This window comes from Pristiophorus japonicus, chromosome 22 (genome assembly GCF_044704955.1).
Source record: "Pristiophorus japonicus isolate sPriJap1 chromosome 22, sPriJap1.hap1, whole genome shotgun sequence".
Lineage (NCBI taxonomy): Eukaryota > Metazoa > Chordata > Chondrichthyes > Pristiophoridae > Pristiophorus > Pristiophorus japonicus.
The window spans coordinates 34806404-34828922 of record NC_091998.1 but is presented as its reverse complement, the minus strand read 5'-3'; the positions used below and the strand labels follow the sequence as shown (position 1 = coordinate 34828922).

The 22519-nt window shown below is 49.2% G+C and overlaps 1 protein-coding gene across 1 annotated transcript in view; it reads right to left on the bottom strand.

Moving 5' to 3' along the window:
* Positions 1–22519, bottom strand: part of LOC139234946 (tolloid-like protein 2) — a 251756-nt gene that overhangs the window by 156736 nt on the left and 72501 nt on the right. The window contains exon 2 of the mRNA XM_070865919.1: positions 19847–19957. Coding sequence (XP_070722020.1) covers positions 19847–19957 — 111 coding nt within the window. The remainder of the gene's footprint in view (positions 1–19846; positions 19958–22519) is intronic.

Sequence of the window (22519 nt, the reverse complement as noted above, 5' to 3'; positions counted from 1 at the left end):
CACCCTGCACTTTCTACACTCCAAGAGTTTCTGCAGTATTGAGCCCTCGGTATCTGTCATAAGCCTCCCTTTTTTTCTTTATCCTACCCTGTATGTCCCTTGGCATCCAGGGGGCTCTAGATTTGTTAGTCCCACCCTTTGGTACATACTTTCTCTGAACCCTCAGGATCTCCTCCTTGAATGCTCTGACACTGATTTATCTTGCAGTAGCTGTTTCCAGTCCAGTATGGCTAAATTGGATCAGCTTTGCAAAATTGGCTTTTCCCCAATTGAGAACTTTTAGTCCTGGTCTATCTTTGTCCTTGTCTTTAACTCTCCACAGATGCTGCCTGACCTGCTGAATATATCCGGCATTTTCTGCTTTTATTCAAAAAGTACTTCATTGGCTGTAAAGTGCTTTGGGATGTCCTGAGGTTGTGAAAGACGCTATATAAATGCACTATAGAACTGCAAGTCTTTCTTTCTTTCAGATGAATGATGTATAGAATAGGCAGCACCGCAACGAGGCTAACGTTTAGTTAGAGGTGAAACATGCAGACCAATTTATTGAAGCTAATTGCATGAATCAGATAAATTCGATGCTGATGCTCAGCTGAGGTATATTTTGAACTCAAATTGTAGCCGACACCACTTCGCTTCGAGGTGATTGAAGTATGATCAGTGATTGCACCGTAGCGAGGTGGGAACTGCCCACAGAAGACAGTCCATCTGAAACAGCTGATGGGGCTAACACTCCGAGCGGTGATTTTGGACAATAATGACAATGGCAAACGGTTGGTGGTTTAAGTGGTGGGGTCTGTACGAATGTCACTCCGTGTTCTATCCAGTGCCACTGCTGTTCCGTGTTTGCACCACGCAATACTGTCGCTGCGGTTAACAGTGTCAAAGAAGGCCATGTACAAGCGTTGGTGCTGTTCCCTGCATTTCTCTTGCAGTCGCGCCGAAAAGATCATGTCCATTGTGCACCGTAGGGGACGAAATCCGCACTGTGACTCCGGGAGGAGCTCCTCAGCCACAGGGAGAAGACGGTTGAGGAGGATTCTAGCCAGAGGACAGAAGTAACGTTAGTGTCCTCGACCAGGCCAACATCCCCAGCATCAAAGCACTGACCATACTCGACCAACTCCGTTGGGCGGGCCACATTGTCCGCATACCAGACACGAGACTCCTAAAGCAAGCACTCGACTCAGAGCTCCTACATGGCAAGCGAGCCCAAGGTGCGCAGCGGAAATGTTACAAGGGCACCCTCAAAGCCTCCCTGATAAAGTGCAACATCCCCACCGACACCTGGGAGTCCCTGGCCAATGGCCGCCCTAAGTGGAGGAAGTGCATCCGGGGAGAGCGCTGAGCAACTTGAGTTTCATCACCGAGAGCATGCAGAAATCAAGCGCAGGCAGCGGAAGGAGTGTGCAGCAAACCAGTCCCACCCACCCTTACCCTTTCTGAGGGACTGCCTATGATGCTGATTTGATGAGTGCCGCTGCCCTGTGTTTGCCGGGCCCATGTTTTGCTTGGACAGGGCACAATCTGGGCTTGGCGTATTTGATCATCATTGAGGAAGACTTGCTTACATTCTTAAAATGAGTTCTTAGGTGACTGAACTGTCCAATACCAGAACTACAGTCCCTGTCACAGGTGGGACAGTCATTGAGGGAAAGGGTGGGTGGGACTGGTTTGCCGCACGCTCCTTCCGCTGCCTGCGCTTGATTTCTGCATGCTCTCGGTGATGAGACTCGAGGTGCTCAGCACCCTCCCGGATGCTCTTCCTCCACTTAGGGTGGTCTTTGGCCAGGGACTCCCAGGTATCGGTGGGGATGTTGCACTTTATCAGGGAGGCTTTGAGAGTGCCCTTGAAATGTTTCCTCTGCCCACCTTTGACTCGTTTGCCGTGAAGGAGTTCTGAGTAGAGCGCTTGCTTTGGGAGTCTCATGTCTGGCTTGCGAACAATGTGGTCTGCCCAGCGGAGCTGACCAAGTGTGGTCAGTGCTTCAATGCTGGGGATGTTGGTCTGGTCGAGGGCGCTAACGTTGGTGCATCTGTCCTCCCAGGATCTTGCGGAGACATCGTTGGTGATATTTCTCCAGCGACTTGAGGTGTCTACTGTACATGGTCCATGTCTCTGAGCCATACAGGAGGGCGGGTATTACTACAGCCCTGTAGACCATGAGCTTGGTGGTAGATTTGAGGACCTGGTCTTCAAATACTTTTCCTCAGGCGGCCGAAGGCTGCACTGACGCACTGGAGGTGGTGTTGAATCTCGTCGTCAATGTCGGTGCATTTACAAGGCCAACGGTCAGGGCTGTTGGGTAGATCGCATCTGCCGGCCATGTGGAGACCGGCAAGTGTTTGCTTGCTCATTGCCTCTGCCAGGAGACGGCTGGGTGAGGACTCGGCAGCACCGGAGAGATGACCGTGCCTATAGAGATGCAGCGGGCTGGGAGGAGAGGGCCTTTGTTGTGCTCGGAGCTGCAATGGGTGGTCTCGGCACGGGAAACTGGTGTGTTAAAATCGGCCTGGGTTAGGCCGCACAATAATCAGCCAGGTCTCGCAGCGCTGTCCAGTGACATCAGACAGGAATGTAACTGTGATACCCCCACGGTTAAATTAGCCCCAGTCTGGGCTCCACCATGGGGAATCACCCAAGGCTTACAGCAGTGAAGGGAAATCAGTAATGTTGACGGGTACAGGGGTGTCTGCAGGGAAGTGAGGGGGCGAGACATCACACAGACACAGCCACCATGGGCTGAATGGCCTGAGTCTTCAAACCCACTCCATCAGGAATCGGTAACGTCACTCCCTGAACATTGCCACTGCATGGCATCAAATCTGCAGCACTGCTCCGTGCCGTGTTTATCTTCCACATCAGCCCCCTCCGGTCCCACTCCATCTCACCCCATCAGTATAACCCTCTATTCCCCCCTTCCTCGTGTGTTTATCCAGCTTCCCCTTGTATGTATAGATGCTATTCACCTCAACCACTCTCTGGGTAAAGAAGTTTCCACTGAATTCGTTATTGGATTTATCTTTAAATGATGGCCCCTAGTCCTGGTCTCCCCACAAGTGGGACCTTTTCTCGTATGAGCAGAAGGGAATATCTGTTTAGGCCAATGCGGAGAGAGAGAGAGAGAGAGAGAAAGAGAGAGAGAGGCTCACCCATGGCCAGTGTGGGGAGAGGGAGAGGGAGAGCGAGAGAGAGGCTCACCTATGGCCAGTGTGGAAATGTTGGATCGAACGGCAAGGGAGGTCAGCAGGAACTGTGCAGTGATTTTGAGACCAACTTACATAGAATTGGAATTGTTGTCAAACATTTTCTCTTTAATTTAGGAACACCTCTCAGAGTCCTTTGGAATGTTGCTATGTGAGCTTTGCTGCACTGATAATTATCATTCCACACACTTAGGCAGAGTAGAGAGCACCAAGTTCTAATAACTAACTCACACCAAAGATTAGAAAGGCTGGAGACACAGAAAGCTGTTTCCTCACAGGCAAATAAGCAGTGAGGCAGTTAATCACCGGCTGCTCGAGGGAGGGGATTATCACAATCTTACAATTCACCTTATAAACACGCATTAAGGAAAAATAACAAACATACTTGTCGTCATCATCATAGGCAGTCCCTCGAAGCGAGGATGACTTGCTTCCATGCCAAAAAGGGATGAGTTCACAGGTGTTTCAATGAAGGACCTAATATTCCAGATCCCGAACAACATCCTGAAGGGTGGAAGATGCCTGTGCGTGGATTTTTTTAACGTGAGGTGAACGTTGCACACCAGCCACCACACGGGCTTGACAGAGCTAGGTCTTGGTCCAGTGGCAAGGATTAACCAGGACGACTGGAGACCAGCTCTGCTGCATGGACCTAGAGTGCACACATATCGCAGTGTGGGCTGGCCCGTGCTGCCCCTGGGCCCTCGCCTCTTCTGGGCCCCAGACTCACACCTCTCCTGGGCCCCGGTCACTTCCCTCTTGCCGCTCCTTCGCCCCTCCTTGTGTGCCTGCCCGCACTGTAATCAGCGACCTGGCTTCGCAGCCGTCGCCCTCCTGCAGCAGCACGCGCTGCTCCCTCCAATGGCCCCGGCCTACAAAACCATCTAGCTTACCGGCTGGCTAACTGCACACTGTGAGCTGGCTGCGGTCTGCGTGCGAGCTGTCTGCGGACGTTCTGTGAGCTGGCTTATTGGTGACTGGCTGACTGGGAACAGGCTGAATGCTGCAGGTCCCTGTTCTATGTTCTGTTGCTGGCTGCTCCAGCTCTGTACTGCTCCCCTTCATCAGACCCTGTTTATAGTTCCAGGTCCCCCCTCTTGAAACTTGTGCTGTTTTTTTTTCCAATCTAGATATTGCTGTTGTTCCACTCTTCTAAAGATATAAATATGTCCAGACAAGTAGCAAAAGCGGTCAATCAATAAGGGACACAAGTTAAAATAGGGAGATATAAGTAAGAACTTGCATTTATATAGCGCCTTTCACGACCACCGGACGTCCCAAAGAGCTTCACAGCCAATGAAGTACTTTTGGAGTGTAGTCACGATTGTAATGTGGGAAAGGCAGCAGCCAATTTGCGCACAGCAAGCTCCCACACACAGCGATGTGATAATGACCAGATAATCTGTTTTAGTGACGTTGATTGAGGGATAAATATTGACCAGGACACCGGGGATAACTCCCCTGCTCTTCTTCGAAATAGTGCCGTGGGATCTTTTACATCCACCGGAGAGGTTTAACGTCTCATCCAAATGACGGCACTCATGACAGTGCAGCACTCCCTCAGCACTGCACTGGCGTGACAGCCTGGATTACAGGGCTCAAGTCCCCGGAGTGGGATTTGAACCCACAACCTTTTGACTCAGAGGTGAGACTGCTGCCCACTGAGCCACCGCTGACACCTTGTAAGTAAGAAGGGAAATTAGGTGGAACTGTCCTCACCCAAAGAGTAACGATAAACTTCCTGGAATCTGTTACCAGAAAAGGCAGTTGAAGCAGAGAGTATGAAGAGGCAAGCGAGTTCATTCAGCAGACGGTGAGGAGCTGTGATTCAGCAACCCAGATACCAGCCAGAAGAAGCCTCCATCACGCAGACTGCTTAATATCGAGCTTGAACCTTCGGAACTAGGTAGCAGACTAGACTCGCACAGACTGCAGTGCCTCCTGTCTGACCCGTTGTGTCTTGCGAGAGCCTTCTGCCCTCTGTGTCTCAGATCTCTCTATCTGCTTCGTGCCTGTGAGGTCCCCATTCTCTAGTGGCACGTCATCAACCCCCAGTTCTCTGTAAAGGCCAACAGGGCAAAGACTCAATTCCTGGGCCAAGCTCACTAGAGGCTCCTCTGGACTGGACAGGACACTTGTTGGCTGTTTGTGGGACCATGCTGCGTGTAATTATAAAACAACAAACACTGTCGATAACCAGAGGGCACAGATTTAAGGTGAGTAGCAAAAGAACCAGAGGTCACATGAGGAAAAACCTTTTTATGCAAGGAGTGGTTAGGATGTGGAATGCGCTGCCTGATAAGGTGATGGATACAGATTCAATAGTAGCCTTCAAAAGGGGATTGGATAAATACTTGAATGAGAAAAAAATTGCCGGGATATGGGGAAAGAGCGGGGGGAGTGGGACTAACTGGGCTGCTCTTTGAAAGAGCTGGCGCAGACTCGATGGGCCGAATGGCTCCTTCAGTGCTTTGGGACATCCTGAGGTTGTGACAGGTGCTATAGCAATGCAAGCTTTTGCTTTTTTTGTACTTCTCACAAGCCTTTCAGTATTTTGTCTCTGGAATCGCCACACCCCAGGATAAATACACTGCGGAAATTTCCTCAGACCCACCTCCCCGAACCCATGTTACACCCGATGCTGAATAAAGTGTGCAGCCACACACGTATCTGAAATGATTCCGCGATATTGTGACTGCTGCTCAAGGCACAATCTGCTTTCTCCGCTGGGGACAACAGTCACAGAACAGTGTGAACTGCAGTGAGTCAGGCAGTCCGGGGCTAACCCAGACCCCCTCCCCCAGAAACAGACCCCACCCCCCCAATCCCGCCACCCCCCCAATCCCCCGTCCCCCAGAAACAGACCCCTCCCACCCAATCCCCCCCCAGAAACAGACCTCCCCAATCCCCCGTCCCCCAGAAACAGACCCCTCCCACCCAATCCCCCCCCACCAGAAACAGACGCCCCAATCCCCCCTCCCCCAAAAACAGACCCCCCCAATCCCCCCTCCCCCAAAAACAGACCCCCCCAATCCCCCATCCCCAAAACAAACTCCTCCTCCCCAGTCCCCCCTCCCCCCCAAAAACAGACCCCTCACCCCCAAAAACAGACCCCGAATCCCACCTGCCCCCAAAAAAGACAACCCCCTCCCCAATCTCCCCTCCCCCAGAAACAGACCCCTCCGCCCCCAATTCCCCCCCCCAGAAACAGACCCCTCCCCCAATCCCCCCAGAAACAGATCCCCCAAGCCCCCTCCCCAGAAACAGACCCCTCCCCCAATCCCCCCAGAAACAGACCCCCCAATCCCCCTGCCCCAAAACAAACTCCTCCTCCCCCAATCCCCCCAGAAACAGACCCCCCAATCCCCCCTCCCCAAAACAAACTCCTCCTCCCCCAATCCCCCCAGAAACAGACCCCCCAATCCCCCCTCCCCCAAAACAAACTCCTCCTCCCCCAATCCCGCCTCCCCCCCAATCCCCCTCCCCAGAAACAGACCCCTCCCCCAATCCCCCTCCCCAGAAACAGACCCCCCCCAATCCTGCTTCCCCCAGAAACAGACCCCTCCCCCAATCCCCCCCAGAAACAGACCCCTTCCACCAGTCCCCCCAATCGCCCTCCCCCAGAAACAGACCCCTCACCCCAATCCCCCCCAGAAACAGAACCGCAATCCCACCTGCCCCCAAAACAGACCCCCTTCCCCAATCTCCCCTCCCCAGAAACAGACCCCCTTCCCCAATCTCCCCTCCCCAGAAACAGACCCCTCCCCCCAATTCCCCCCCCCAGAAACAGACCCCTCCCCCAATCCCCCCAGAAACAGATCCCCCAATCCCCCCTCCCCCAGAAACAGACCCCTCCGCCAATCCCCCCAGAAACAGACACCCCAATCCCCCCTCCCCCAAAACAAACTCCTCCTCCCCCAATCCCGCCTCCCCCCCCAATCCCGCTTCCCCCAGAAACAGACCCCTCCCCCCAATCCCCCCCAGAAACAGACCCTTCCCACCAGTCCCCCCAGAAACAGACCCCCCAATCTCCCCTCCCCCAGAAACAGACCCCCCCAATTCCCCTAGAAACAGAACCCCCCAATTCCCCCCTCCCGCAGAAACAGACCCCCCAATCCCCCCTAGAAACAGAACCCCCCCAATTCCCCCCTCCCCCAGAAACAGACCCCCCAATCCCCCCTAGAAAAAGACACCCCCAATCCCCCCTCCCCCAGAAACAGACCCCCCCAATCCCCCCCCCAGAAACAGACCCACCCCCAATCCCCCCCCCAGAAACAGACCCCCCCCCCAGAAACAGACCCCCCCAATAACAGACTCCACCCCGCGCCCCCCCCCCCCCAGAAAAGATCCACCCCCAAAACAGTCTGCTGGCGGGATAGGGCCAGAGATCCACCCATCACACTCATGTTACACATGTTGCAGAAGTTCTACAGTGCAACAACAACTTGTATTTATATAGCACCTTTAACATAGTCAAACGCCCCAAGGTGCTTCACAGGAGTGTTATCAAACTAAGTCAGACACCGACCCGCACAAGGAGATATTAGGGCAGGTGACCAAAAGCTTGGTCAAAGTAGATTTTAAGGAGGAAAGAGAGATAGAGAGGCAGAGAGGTTTAGGGAGGGAGTTCCAGAGCTTGGGGCCCAGGCAACAGAAGGCACGGCCACCGATGGTGGAGCGATTATAATCAGGATGCGCAAGGGGCCAGAATTAGAAGAGTGCACATATCTCGGCTGGGCGTAGATTACAGAGACAGGGAGGGGCGAGGCCATGGAGGGATTTGAAAACAGGTATAAGAATTTTAATATTGAGGCGTTGTTTAACGGAGAGCCAATGTTGGTCAACAAGTGCAGAGGAATAGGTGAACAGGATCGGGTGTGAGTGAGGACATGATAAATAGAGTTTTGGATGATCTCAAGTTTACAGAGGATGGAAATGGGAGGCCGGCCAGATCAAGTCTAGAGATAACAGTGGCACAGATGATGGTTTCAGCAGATGAGTTGAGATGTTACGAAGAGCTGTTTCGGTGCTGTGGCAGGGGGCGGCAAACCTGATTAAAGGGATTCAAACATGGAGTTCCAGGAAAGACGGACACGGATTTGGGAGGCGACAACACGTTTAAGGTCGGTTGTACTGGATAAATCTGACGCTGGAAGCCTCATGTATGACTGATCTTGCTACACAACCATATTCAAGGCTAGCCTATAACCTGCTGCATGTCACGTGAAAGTGTACTCGAGAAAGTGTGCACTGCTATACACATGGGCGGAGCTCTCCCTGAGCCACAGTCAAATTGGTCGGCTGCTTGACTGCAAGTCCCACTGCAGGGACGCGAGCACAAAATCCAGGCTGGCACTCCAGGGTAGTACTGAGGGAGCGCCGCACTGTCGGAGGGGCAGTACTGAGGGAGCGCTGCACTGTTGGAGGGGCAGTACTGAGGGAGCGCCGCACTGTCGGAGGGGCAGTGCTGAGGGAGCGCTGCATTGTCGGAGGGTCAGTACTGAGGGAGGTCGCACTGTCGGAGGGGCAGTACTGAGGGAGCGCCGCACTGTCAGAGGGTTAGTACTGAGGGAGCGCCGCACTGTCGGAGGGGCAGTGCTGAGGGAGCATCGCACTGTCGGAGGGGTAGTGCTGAGGGAGCGCCGCACTGTCGGAGGGGCAGTGCTGAGGGAGCGCCGCACTGTCGGAGGGGCAGTGCTGAGGGAGCGCAGCACTGTCGGAGGGGCAGTGCTGAGGGAGCGCCGCACTGTCGGAGGGGCAGTGCTGAGGGAGCGCCGCACTGTCGGAGGGGCAGTGCTGAGGGAGCGCCGCACTGTCAGAGGGTCAGTACTGAGGGTCAGTACTGAGGGAGCGCCGCACTGTCAGAGGGGCAGTACTGAGGGTGGGATGTCCCATTCTTTCAAAATACGAAACACCTGTGTCATATTGTCATGTAATCTGTTCAAATAAAAAAAGCCCCAATTTTTCCAAGTCTTTCTTTGTATTTTTATTGGACACCTGGCAGTGAATCTGTGCGGTACCCTCTCTAAAGCCTCAATATCTTCCTACAGGTGTCGGCGATGGATCGGAACCAATGTCCGAGGGGGAGTGTTTGCTAGATCTGTTGGGGAGGAGTTAAACTAATATGGCAGGGGGATGGGAACCAATGCAGGGAGACAGAGGTAAACAAAAAGGAGACAAAAGCAAAAGACAGAAAGGAGATGAGTAAAAGTGGAGGGCAGAGAAACCAAGTCAAAAAATAAAAAGGGCCACTGAATATAAAGGGGCTGCAGGAGGGGTCAAAACTAAAAATTATGGTTTAAAAACTAGTATTAAAACACTCTACCTAAACGCACGCAGCATTCGAAATGAAGTAAATGAGTTGACGGCACAAATCATGACAAATGGGTATGATTTGGTGGCCATTACAGAAACGTGGTTGCAGGGTGGCCAAGACTGGGAATTAAACATACAGGGGTATCTGACGATTCGGAAAGATAGACAAGAAGGGAAAGGAGGTGGGGTAGCTCTGTTAATAAAGGATGATATCAGGGCAGTTGTGAGAGATGACATTACCTCTAATAAGAACATAAGAATTAGGAACAGGAGTAGGCCATCTAGCCCCTCGAGCCTGCTCCGCCATTCAACAAGATCGTGGCTGATCTGGTCGTGGACTCAGCTCCACTTACCCGCCCTCTCCCCGTAACCCTTAATTCCCTTATTGGTTAAAAATCTATCTATCTTTGACTTGAATACATTCAATGAGCTAGCCTCAACTGCTTCCTTGGGCAGAGAATTCCACAGATTCACAACCCTCTGGGAGAAGAAATTCCTTCTCAACTCGGTTTTAAATTGGCTCCTCCGTATTTTGAGGCTGTGCCCCCTAGTTCTAGTCTCCCCCACCAATGGAAACAACCTCTCTGCCTCTATCTTGTCTATCCCTTTAACGATTTTAAATGTTTCTATAAGATCACCCCTCATCCTTCTGAACTCCAAGGAGTAAAGACCCAGTCTACTCAATCTATCATCATAAGTTAACCCCCTCATTTCTCGAATCAGCTTAGTGAATCATCTCTGTACCCCTTCCAAAGCTAGTATATCCTTCCTTAAGTAAGGTGACCAAAACTGTACGCAGTACTCCAGGTGCGGCCTTACCAATACCCTATACAGTTTCAGCAACACCTCCCTGCTTTTGTACTCAATCCCTCTCGTAATGAAGGCCAACATTCCATTTGCCTTCCTGATTACCTGCTGCACCTGCAAACTAACCTTTTGGGATTCATGCACAAGGACCCCCAGGTCCCTCTGCACCACAGCATGTTGTAATTTCTCCCCATTCAAATAATATTCCCTTTTACTGTTTTTTTCCCCAAGGTGGATGACCTCACACTTTCCGACATTGTATTCCATCTGCCAAACCTTAGCCCATTCGCTTAACCTATCCAAATCTCCTTGCAGCCTCTCTGTGTCCTCTACACAACCCGCTTTCCCACTAATCTTAGTGTCATCTGCAAATTTTGTTGCACTACACTCTGTCCCCTCCTCTAGGTCATCTATGTATATTGTAAACAGTTGTGGTCCCAGCTCTGAACCCTGTGGCACACCACTACCCACTGATTTCCAACCGGAAAAGGACCCATTTATCCCGACTCTGCTTTCTGTTCGCCAGCCAATTCTCTATCCATGCTAATACATTTCTTCTGACTCCGCGTACCTTTATCTTCTGCAGTAACCTTTTGTGTGGCACCTTATCGAATGCCTTTTGGAAATCTAAATACACCACATCTATTGGTATACCTCTATCCACCATGCTCGTTATATCCTCAAAGAATTCCAGTAAGTTAGTTAAACATGATTTCCCTTTCATGAATCCATGCTGCGTCTGCTTGATTGCACTATTCCTATCCAGATGTCCCGCTATTTCTTCCTTAATGATAGTTTCAAGCATTTTCCCCACTACAGATGTTAAACTAACCGGCCTATAGTCACCTGCCTTTTGCCTGCCCCCCTTTTTAAACAGAGGCGTTACATTAGCTGCTCTCCAATCCGCTGGTACCTCCCCAGAGTCCAGAGAATTTTGGTAGATTATAACACATGTATCTGCTATAACTTCCGCCATCTCTTTTAATACCCTGGGATGCATTTCATCAGGACCAGGGGACTTGTCTACCTTCAATCCCATTAGTCTGTCCAGTACTACTTCCCTAGTGATAGTGATCATCTCAAGGTCCTCCCTTCCCACATTCCTATGACCAGCAATTTTTGGCATGATTTTTGTGTCTTCCACTGTGAAGACGGAAGCAAAATAATTGTTTAAGGTCTCAGCCATTTCCACATTTCCCATTAAATCCCCCTTTTCATCTTCTAAGGGACCAACATTTACTTTAGTCACTCTTTTCCGTTTTATATATCTGTAAAAGCTTTTACTATCTGTTTTTATGTTTTGCGCAAGTTTACCTTCGTAATCTATCTTCCCTTTCTTTATTGCTTTTTTAGTCATTCTTTGCTGTTGCTTAAAATCTTCCCAATCCTCTAGTTTCCCACTAACCTTGGCCACCTTATACGCATTGGTCTTTGATTTGATACTTTCCTTTATTTCCTTGGTTATCCACGGCTGGTTATCTCTTCTCTTGCCGCCCTTCTTTTTCACTGGAATATATTTTTTTTGCGCACTATGAAAGGGCTCCTTAAAAGTCCTCCACTGTTCCTCAATTGTGCCACCGTTTAGTCCTTGTTTCCAGTCTACTTTAGCCAACTCTGCCCTCATCCCACTGTAGTCCCCTTTGTTTAAGCATAGTACTCTCGTTTCTAACACAACTTCCTCATCCTCAATCTGTATTACAAATTCAACTATATTGTGATCACTCATTCCGAGAGGATCTTTTACGAGGAGATCGTTTATTTTTCCTGTCTCTTTACACAGGACCAGATCCAAAATGGCTTGCTCCCTTGTAGGCTCTGTTACATACTGTTCTAAGGAACAATCCCGTATGCATTCTATGAATTCCTCCTCCAGGCTACCCCCTGCGATTTGATTTGACCAATCGATATGTAGGTTAAAAATGAACAAAATGTTGAATCGTTGTGGGTGGAGATTAGAGATAGTAAGGGGAAAAAGTCACTGGTGGGCGTAGTTTATAGGCCCCCAAATAATAACTTCACGGTGGGGCGGGCAATAATCAAGGGAATAATGGAGGCATGTGAAAAAGGAACGGCAGTAATCATGGGGGATTTTAACCTACATATCGATTGGTCAAATCAAATCGCACTGGGTAACCTGGAGGAGGAATTCATAGAATGCATACGGGATTGTTTCTTAGAACAGTATGTTACAGAACCTACAAGGGAGCAAGCTATCTTAGTCTAGTCCTGTGTAATGAGACAGGAATAATAAACGATCTCCTAGTAAAAGATCCTCTCGGAATGAGTGATCACAGTATGGTTGAATTTGTAATACAGATTGAGGGTGAGGAAGTAGTTTCTCAAACGCGCGTACTATTCTTAAACAAAGGGGACTACAGTAGGATGAGGGCAGAGTTGGCTAAAGTAGACTGGAAACACAGACTAAATGGTGGCACAATTGAGGAACAGTGGAGGACTTTTAAGGAGCTCTTTCATAGTGCTCAACAAAAATATATTCCAGTGAAAAAGAAGGGCGGTAAGAGAAGGGATAACCAGCCGTGGATAACCAAGGAAATAAAGGAGAGTATCAAATTAAAAACTAAGGTGTCCAAGGTTAGTGGGAAACTAGAAGATTGCGAAAATTTTAAACGACAGCAAAGAATGACGAAGAAAGCAATAAAGAAAGGAAAGATAGATTACGAAGGTAAACTTGCGCAAAACATAAAAACAGATAGTAAAAGCTTTTACAGATATATAAAACGGAAAAAAGTGACTAAAGTAAATGTTGGTTCTTTAGAAGATGAGAAGGGGGATTTAATAATGGGAAATGTGGAAATGGCTGAGACCTTAAACAATTATTTTGCTTCCGTCTTCACAGTGGAAGACACAAAAATCATGCCAAAAATTGCTGGTCACAGGAATGTGGGATGGGAGGACCTTGAGACAATCACTATCACTAGGGGGGTAGTGCTGGACAGGCTAATGAGACTCAAGGTAGACAAGTCCCCTGGTCCTGATGAAATGCATCCCAGGGTATTAAAAGAGATGGCGGAAGTTATAGCAGATGCATGTGTTATAATCTACCAAAATTCTCTGGACTCTGGGGAGGTACCAGCGGATTGGAGAGCAGCTAATGTAACGCCTCTGTTTAAAAAAGGGGTCAGACAAAAGGCAGGTAACTATAGGCCGGTTAGTTTAACATCTGTAGTGGGGAAAATGCTTGAATTATCATTAAGGAAGAAATAGCAGGACATCTAGATAGGAATAGTGCAATCAAGCAGACGCAACATGGATTCATGAAGGGGAAATCATGTTTAACTAATTTACTGGAATTCTTTGAAGATATAACAAGCATGGTGGATAGAGGTGTACCGATGGATGTGGTGTATTTAGATTTCCAAAAGGCATTTGATAAGGTGCCACACAAAAGGTTACTGCAGAAGATAGAGGTACGCGGAGTCAGAGGAAATTTATTAGCATGGATCGAGAATTGGCTAACTAACAGAAAGCAGAGAGTCGGGATAAATGGGGCCTTTTCGGGTTGGAAATCGGTGGTTAGTGGCGTGCCACAGGGATCGGTGCTGGGACCGCAACTGTTTACAATATACATAGATGACCTGGAAGAGGGGACAGAGTGTAGTGTAATAAAATATGCAGATGACACAAAGATTAGTGGAAAAGCGGGTTGTGTAGAGGACACAGAGAGGCTGCAAAGAGATTTAGATAGGTTAAGCGAATGGGCTAAGGTTTGGCAGATGGAATACAATGTCGGAAAGTGTGAGGTCATCCATCTTGGGAAAAAAAACAGTAAAAGGGAATATTATTTGAATGGGGAGAAATTACAACATGCTGTGGTGCAGAGGGACCTGGGGGTCCTTGTGCATGAATCCCAAAAAGTTAGTTTGCAGGTGCAGCAGGTAATCAGGAAGGCGAATGGAATGTTGGCCTTCATTGCGAGAGGGATGGAGTACAAAAGCAGGGAGGTCCTTCTGCAACTGTATAGGGTATTGGTGAGGCCGCACCTAGAGTACTGCGTGCAGTTTTGGTCACGTTACTTAAGGAAGGACATACTGGCTTTGAAAGGGGTACAGAGACAATTCACTAGGCTGATTCCGGAGATGAGGGGGTTACCTTATGATGATAGATTGAGTAGACTGGGTTTTTACTCGTTGGACTTCAGAAGGATGAGGGGTGATCTTATAGAAACATTTAAAATAATGAAAGGGATAGACAAAATAGAGGCAGAGAGGTTGTTTCCACTGGTCGGAGAGACTAGAACTAGGGGGCACTGCCTCAAAATATGGGGGAGCCAATTTAAAACCAAGTTGAGAAGGAATTTCTTCTCCCAGAGGGTTGTGAATCTGTGGAATTCTCTGCCCAAGGAAGCAGTTGAGGCTAGCTCATTGAATGTATTCAAGTCACAGATAGATAGATTTTTAACCAATAAGGGAATTAATGATTACGGGGAGCGGGCGGGTAAGTGGAGCTGAGTCCACGGCCAGATCAGCCATGATCTTGTTGAATGGCGGAGCAGGCTCGAGGGGCTAGATGGCCTACTCCTGTTCCTAATTCTTATGTTCTTATGTTCTTATAAACCGAAGCCCCGTCTACTCTCTCAGGTGGACCTCAAAGCTCGCGTGCTACTATGTCAAAGTGCAGGGGAGCTTTCCCCGGGTGCCTGGCCAATATTTATCCCGCAAATAACGTCACAGAAACTGGAATACAATCGCAAAATACTGCGCACGCTGCAAGTCTGAAATAAAAACAGAAAATGCTGGAAATACTCTGACGAAGGGTCATCGACCTAAAAGTTTAACTCTTTCTCTCTCCATCGATGCTTCCTTGACCTGCTGAGTATTTCCAGCACTTTCTGTATTTACCACTGAAACGGATTATCTGGTCATTATCACACTGCTGTTTGTGGGAGCTTGCTGTGCGCAAATCGGCTGCTGGGTTTCCCACATTATAACCGTGACTACACTTTAACAGTAAGCCATTGGTTGTAAAGCACGTCATCACATCCTGGGGTCATGAAACGCGCTATAGAAATGCAATGTTTTTTCTTAGTTACACCTTTAAAGCACAACACCTTCCCACAAGCTCTGTACCTCTCAGCAGTTACCTCGACATCTGCAGGAGTAAGGAGTATTTCTCCCTCCACAGGCAGGTCTTGGTGCCTCTGGGATTAATACACTGCCTCATTCCCATTGCAGGGCTCCAGTGTAAGCAACATTAGAGTCTGTAGTGTCGGTGAAGCTCTCAGCTTGTGTACGATCAGGGACAAGAGGAACCAAACATAACAGGTCTCGGGTAAACTGACCGAACCGTGCAAGGACTTGGAACGCAGAAATCCGACAAAAGGCTCCCAACTTACCTAGCGACTTTGTTGTGTTGAATTCTTGCTTCTTTTTCTGAAGTCTTAAGAGAGGGTCACATACAAGCTGTAGCTAAAGGCCATTTCTGCCACAATAGACAATGATTCTGTTTGTGCCCCAACCCTTCCCATCTCCAGACGCAACACGCACTGTCGCATTGCCCACCCTATTTTCTCTGTCTTCTCCCCAGGGCGCGGACTCCTGCTGGGGTACAGTACAGGGCCCCGACTTCCCTCTGGGACCTGGTCGATCTCCATGAACCTTGCTAGTGAGCGTCAGTGGGACACTGGACCATGACAGCGTCTCACAGCCAAGTCTGATCTAATCTTGTCCAATATCCACACTCATAGAGGGACCTGGGGGAACCTCGTACATGAAGCACAAAAAGTTAGTATGCAGGTACAGCAAGGCAAATGGAATGTTGGCCTTTATTGCAAGGGGAATGGAGTATAAAAGCAAAGAAGTCCTGCTCCACTGTACAGGGTATTGGTGAGGCCACACCTGGAGTACTGCGTGCAGTTTTGGTCTCTGTATTTAAGGAAGGATATACTTGCATTGGAGGCTGTTCAGAGAAGGTTCACGAGGTTGATTCCGGAGATGAAGGGATTGTCATATGAAGAAAGGTTGAGCAGGTTGGGCCTGTACTCATTTGGGGTTCAGAAGAATGAGAGGCGATCTTATTGAAACAGATCAGATTCTGAGGGGGTTTGACAGGGTAGATGCAGAGAGGATGTTTCCCCTCGTGGGGGAATCTAGAACTAGGGGGCATAGTTTCAGAATAAGGGGTCCGCCATTTAAAATAGAGATGAGGAGGAATTTCTTCTCTGAGAAAGTCATGAATCTTTGGAATTCTCTGCCCCAGAGAGCTGTGGAGGCTGGGCCATTGAATATATTTAAGGTGGAGATAGACAGATTTTTGAGCGATAAGGGAGTGAAGGGTTATGGGGAGCGGGCAGGGAAGTGGAGTTGAGGCCAAGATCAGATCAGCCATGATCTTATTGAATGGCGGAGCAGGCTCGAGGGGCCAAATGGCCGACTCCTGCTCCTATTTCTTGTGTTCTTATGCACAAGGCTGACTGGATAGCAATCAGGAGTCAATCCTCCACTCCTCGCTTGGGGGCACTGAAACTAACTATAACTCCTAACAGATGAAAGCTAGGACCTTGTATCTGTATGGGGTAAAACATTTCGAGCTCCCTTACATAGAAGTTATCACACAGAAACAGTCCCTGTCAGTGTTTCCCCTCCACACGAGCAAACAGTTTCAATCACATTTACCCGCCCTGTTCCCATATCCCTTCATCCACCTCTCCAATCTAATCCTGAATGGTGACACCGTTTCTTCCTCACTCACTAACCCTGGATCCACAGCCTCGCAGCTCTGTGAAAATGTTTCTAAATTGCTTACATTTAATCTTCTGGCTTCTCGTCCTACACCTCAAGTACCAGAAACAGTCCTCTGCTATCTACCCACTCTCCTTCTTCCTGAAACATAACTGGACCAGCCAATAAATACTGTGACTACAAGAGCAGGTCAGAGGCTGGGTATTCTGCAGTGAGTGTCTCACCTCCTGACTCCCCAAAGCCTTTGCACCATCTACAAGGCACAAGTCAGGAGTTTGATGGAATACTCTCCACTTGCCTGGATGAGTGCAGCTCCAACAACACTCAAGAAGCTCAACACCATCCAGGACAAAGCAGCCCGCTTGATTGGCACCCCATCCACCACCTTAAATATTCACTCCCTCCACCACCGGTGCACCGTGGCTGCAGTGTGTACCATCTACACGATGCACTGCAGCAACTCACCAAGGCTTCTTCGGCAGCACCTCCTAAACCCGCGACCTCTACCACCTAGACGGACAAGGGCAGCAGGCGCATGGGAACACCACCACCTCCACATTCCCCTCCAAGTCCCACACCATCCTGACTTGGAAATATATCGGCCGTTCCTTCATCGTCGCTGGGTCAAAATCCTGGCACTCCCTCCAGGGCAATAAATGCTGAACTTACCAGCGATGCCCACATCCCAGGAAAGAATTTAAAAAAATAACATTGGACACCTCCGCCTAAACCTCTTAGGTGGATGGAAAAGATTGGACACCACTATTCGAAGAAGAACAGGGGAGCTCTCCCCAGTGTCCTGGTCAATATTTATCACTCAAACATTATTAAAACAGAATCATCATCACATGGCTGTTTGTGGAAGCTTGCTGTGCACATATTGGTGGCCACGTTATCCAACATTACAACAGTGACTGCACCTCAAATGTAAAGCACTTCTAAGTTGGCGGGAAAGCACTTTGGGCCGTCCTGTGGTCATGAAAGCAGCATATAATTGCATGTCTTTCTTTCGAGCCACAAACTGCAAACAGTTCTCCAACTGAAGGATTTATACAAGACCATCATTAGCTCTTCAGTTTTATATTCTGTAGGTCTTGTGATAAAATCTAGAACGCCAATAGATTTTATTACAGTCTCTTCAACCTGAGCCGCTGCCTCCATTGGTCTGTGAACCTGTCCCCCAAAGCACCAAGCCTACAGCCAATCACACTGCTGTTATTTATTTAACAAAAATACATCACCTCACACTTACTGACATGGAATTACTCCCACATTATAGCCCATTTACCATCTTATCAATATCCCACTGCAGCTTCCTTTGGTCTGCTAAACAATTAAATACTCCTCCTTTTTTGGTATCGCCTGCAAGTTTTGACTCCACTCCCTCTCGGTCTATATTGGACTCAATGATGTACATGGTGAACAGAAGTCTCCATCATAAACCCTGTGCGGCACCATAACTCACCTCCACCCACTCTGGAAAACTGCCCTCAGCTCCTACTTTCCGATTTCTCCCTTCTAACTAATTTTTAATCCAGTCTCCTTAATTCCATAGTAATCTTCTCTAGTAATCTCCCATGTTGTACCTTGTCAACAAATTTCCTAAAGTCCAGGTACACCACATCCACTGCAATTCCCATCAACTGTGTCTGTTACCTTCTCAAAGAACTCTATAACAGGCACGAGCGGCCCTTTTGAAACCCATGCTGGCTACTTCTAACTATTCTCTCTTTCACTGATCCCTGGGCATTTCCTCCTTGATTTAATTCTCCCTTCCACAGACGTTGAACTAACCGGCCTGTAATGGCCCAGTCTCCCTGTTTATAAACGGATCTGACATTGCCCGCTCTCTTGTCCCCAGCTCACACCCATACTCCATACAGCCGGGAACAGAATTCCTGGGATCGCAGCAATCTCCTCCCGCAGGATCCTGGGATGTATCCCGTTGGGCCCTGGATTTGTATCTACCTTTAGTTTAACTAACTTATCTAAAACTTTCCTTTTGACCTGTGTCAGCTGTGGCTCAGTGGGTAGCACTCTTGCCAGAAGGTTATGGGTTTGAGACCCACTCCAGGGACTTGAGCACATAAATCTAGGCTGCTACTCCAGTGCAGTACTGAGGGAGCGCTGCACTGTCGGAGGTGCCGTCTTTCAGATAAGACATTAAACCGAGGCCCCGTCTGCTCTCTCAGGTGGACGTAAAATATCCCATGGCGCTATTTCGAAGAGGAGTAGTGGAGTTATCACCGCTCTCCTGGCCAATATTTATCCCTCAATCAACATCACTAAAACAGATTATCTGGTCATGGTCACATTGCTGTTTGTGGGAGCTTGCTGTGCGTAAATTGGCTGCCGCGTTTCCCACATTACAACAGTGACTACACTCCAAAAGTACTTCATTGGCTGTAAAGCGCTTTGGGACATCTGGTGGTCGTGAAAGGCGCTATATAATTGCAAGTCTTTCCTTTATCCATCGTAATTGCTCATGTCTCAACCACTTCAGGATTCACCGATATCCTTCTCTATTTACGTCACCTACACGTTGACAATCCTCTCCTATCAAGGTCCCAACACATCTTTAACAATTCTCTTCTTACTCCTATGTTTGTTAAAATACTTTTGATATCTTACTTCCTCATCCTCTTTATTCATTAAGATAGCCCTCATAACTCCTCTTCAATTTTAACTGGTTTCGAATCTCTCTATTTATCCCAGTAGTTTCCTTGATGAACGTCCCATTCCCACTCTGCCCCTTGGTGTGAGTGGCCACCTTACTATTCTCACCCTCACCGCAGACCCTGTGATTTAGGAGCACTCACCCGACGTGTGCCCTGTTCTCCCAAATTCCTGGTCCATTAAATCTGTGCTTCCATTGATGTGAAAATATTTCAGATCCTCTTCATCCAAGGCGATATCTCCCCAGAAAGCCACTGTTGAAATAAAGCAAAAAATAAGCATGAGTGGACCCGGGGGCTTCGAGAGCATAAAACTACACAACACAAATAACCAGGAGAGGGCACGGGGTTTGCGAATGTGGGTGGCAGGCCCCTTGTTCCAGTCCCGCTGTGCTTTTGTTGAAAGAAAGACGAGAAAGACGTTCATTTATATAGCGCCTTTCATGACCCCCAGGATGCGCTTTGAGGAGGATAGCAACAGACTTCAGGAGGACAGAGACAGACTGGTGACATGGGCAGTCACGTGGCCGATGCAATTTAATGCAGAGGAGTGTGAAGTGATGCACTTTGGAAGGAAGAATGAGGAGAAACAATTTAAACTAAATTTTAAAAGGGGTACAAGAACAGAGGGACCCGGGGGTGTATGTACACAAATCTTTGAATGTGGCAGGGGAAGTTAAGACTGTTAATATAGCATACCCGAGCTTGGTTTTATTAACAGAGGCATAGAGTACACAAGCAAGGAGGTTATGCTAAACACTGGAGTTTATCAACCATTGGAGTTAGTTAGTTCGGCTGGAGTACTGTGTCCCATGCTGGGAGCCGCACTTTAGGAAGGATGTGAAGGCCTTGGAGAAGGTGCCGAGGAGATTGACCAGAATGGTCCCAGGGATGAGGGACTTCAGTGACGTGGATAGACTGGAGAAGCTGGGGTTGTTCTCCTTGGAGCAGAGAAGGTTAAGGGGAGATATAATAGAGGTGTTCAAAATCAGGAAGGGATTTGATAGAGTAAATATTGAGAAATTGTTTCTAGGGGCAGGAGGGTCAGTAACCGGAGGACACGGATTTAAGGTAATCAGCAAACAAGCCGGAGGGGAGATGAGAAATTTTCACGCAGCGAGTTGTTGTGATCGGGAATGCGCTGCCTGAAAGGGCGGTGGGAGCAGATTCGATAGTAACCTTTGAAAGGGAATTGGATAAATATTTGAAGAGGAGAAATTTGCCGGGCTGTGGGGAAAGAGCGGGGGAGTGGGACTGAATGGATCGCTCGGTGGGCCGAATGGGCTCCTCCTGTGCTGTGAGAGGCGATGATTTTACAATAGGCTTGAGCTAGAAAAACACCTCCAAGGTCATGGTCAATGCCCAGGGAACTGCACACCGGCCAGATAAGGACAGCATTGTATTCCCTATCCAATATCTAATCTGTTACTAGGGACATCCCACAGGATCAGGCCTGGAGCCGAGAGGCTAAGAAAGGATTCCTCCGGCCCACGGCGATAACCTTAAAGCCAGTTCTCCTTGTGCCCCGGTGAGGTGCTCAGAAATGCAGGGCAGATGCTGCAGGTCTTGGCCTCTCTCCAGCAGCAGGCCTGGGGCAGTCGGCCTCGGCACCCCTGAGCCAGGGTTCCTGATCACTGCCATTGCTCCCTCCGGGAATGTCAGGCAAGGGCAGGATGGCGAAGATGAGATGCCATCCACAGTCAAACAGCCTTCTGACGCTCATTGTGAAGGCTCACACCCCAAATTGTATCGGGGTACGGGCCACAGATATCACATCGTATTGGGGTACAGGCCACAGATATCACATCGTATCGGGGTACAGGCCACAGATATCACATCGTATTGGGGTACAGGCCACAGGTGGTGGCAGATCTCTGCGCCCTAGCCCTAGTGTACCACAGCTAACCTCCCCCCCCTCAGTTCTTACCCGAGTACGTAGTTTGCAGCAGGAGTCGCTGGAGTGGCGTCAGGATCACAGAGGCCCTGTCTGGTAATCCAGCCGCTGCTCGCACTGAGTTCCGCTCACCAGGCCCGTGTGCCTCAATACCCTATCAGCCCTCGGCCCTCGCTCACTGACCCATCGGGGTAGGCTGCTCATCTCCCGGCTCAAAATCAGCAACTTGCTGCCTGGGGAAATGGGGTGCAAACCCCTCCGGGACACCCCCCTCCCCACAACCTTCTCACTTCCCCCCCCCCTCCCTCTCCTGACTCCCCCTCCCCCCCGCCTCTGGGAAGCGTAGCATTCTGTTTCACACCGTGAGCCGCAGAGCATGGAAACGTTGGTTCCTCGTGGACGAGCACTGTGATTAGTCAGACCCGCGCTGACTGAGGACCGTGTAAAGTGCGAGACTAACGTCAGAAAAAAGTTAATTAACTCCCAAACACTGAGAACTTGAAAGCCACAGATGCAATATTGAACACAACAGTGTTTCCTGAGTGCAGTCATTCACTGGCTAAATATTCAGGTCACATTAATAAAGTCTTTGGCTGCAGCCTGGTGTGTGCACACAATGGAGGGTTTGTCCACTGCCACAGCACCGGGCTCTGCTACACTTCACATTAATACACAGGGGACTGTCAAAGCAAAGCCTGCAGGCGAACAGCAACCAGACTGACTAACTGCCTGCATTAAAGGGACATCACCTTCACAGGAACATTGTTTGGCAAAGTGTTTCAGGAGGAGAGAGGTGAGAAAATGGGCCATTATACAGTGTGACATTAACGCCTGACAGAAGTAGAGCAGAGACACTGGTCTGGGGGTAGGGACGGTCGGTCTCTTGGTCGGTGGGGGGGGGGGAGGGGGGTGGCAGGGACGCT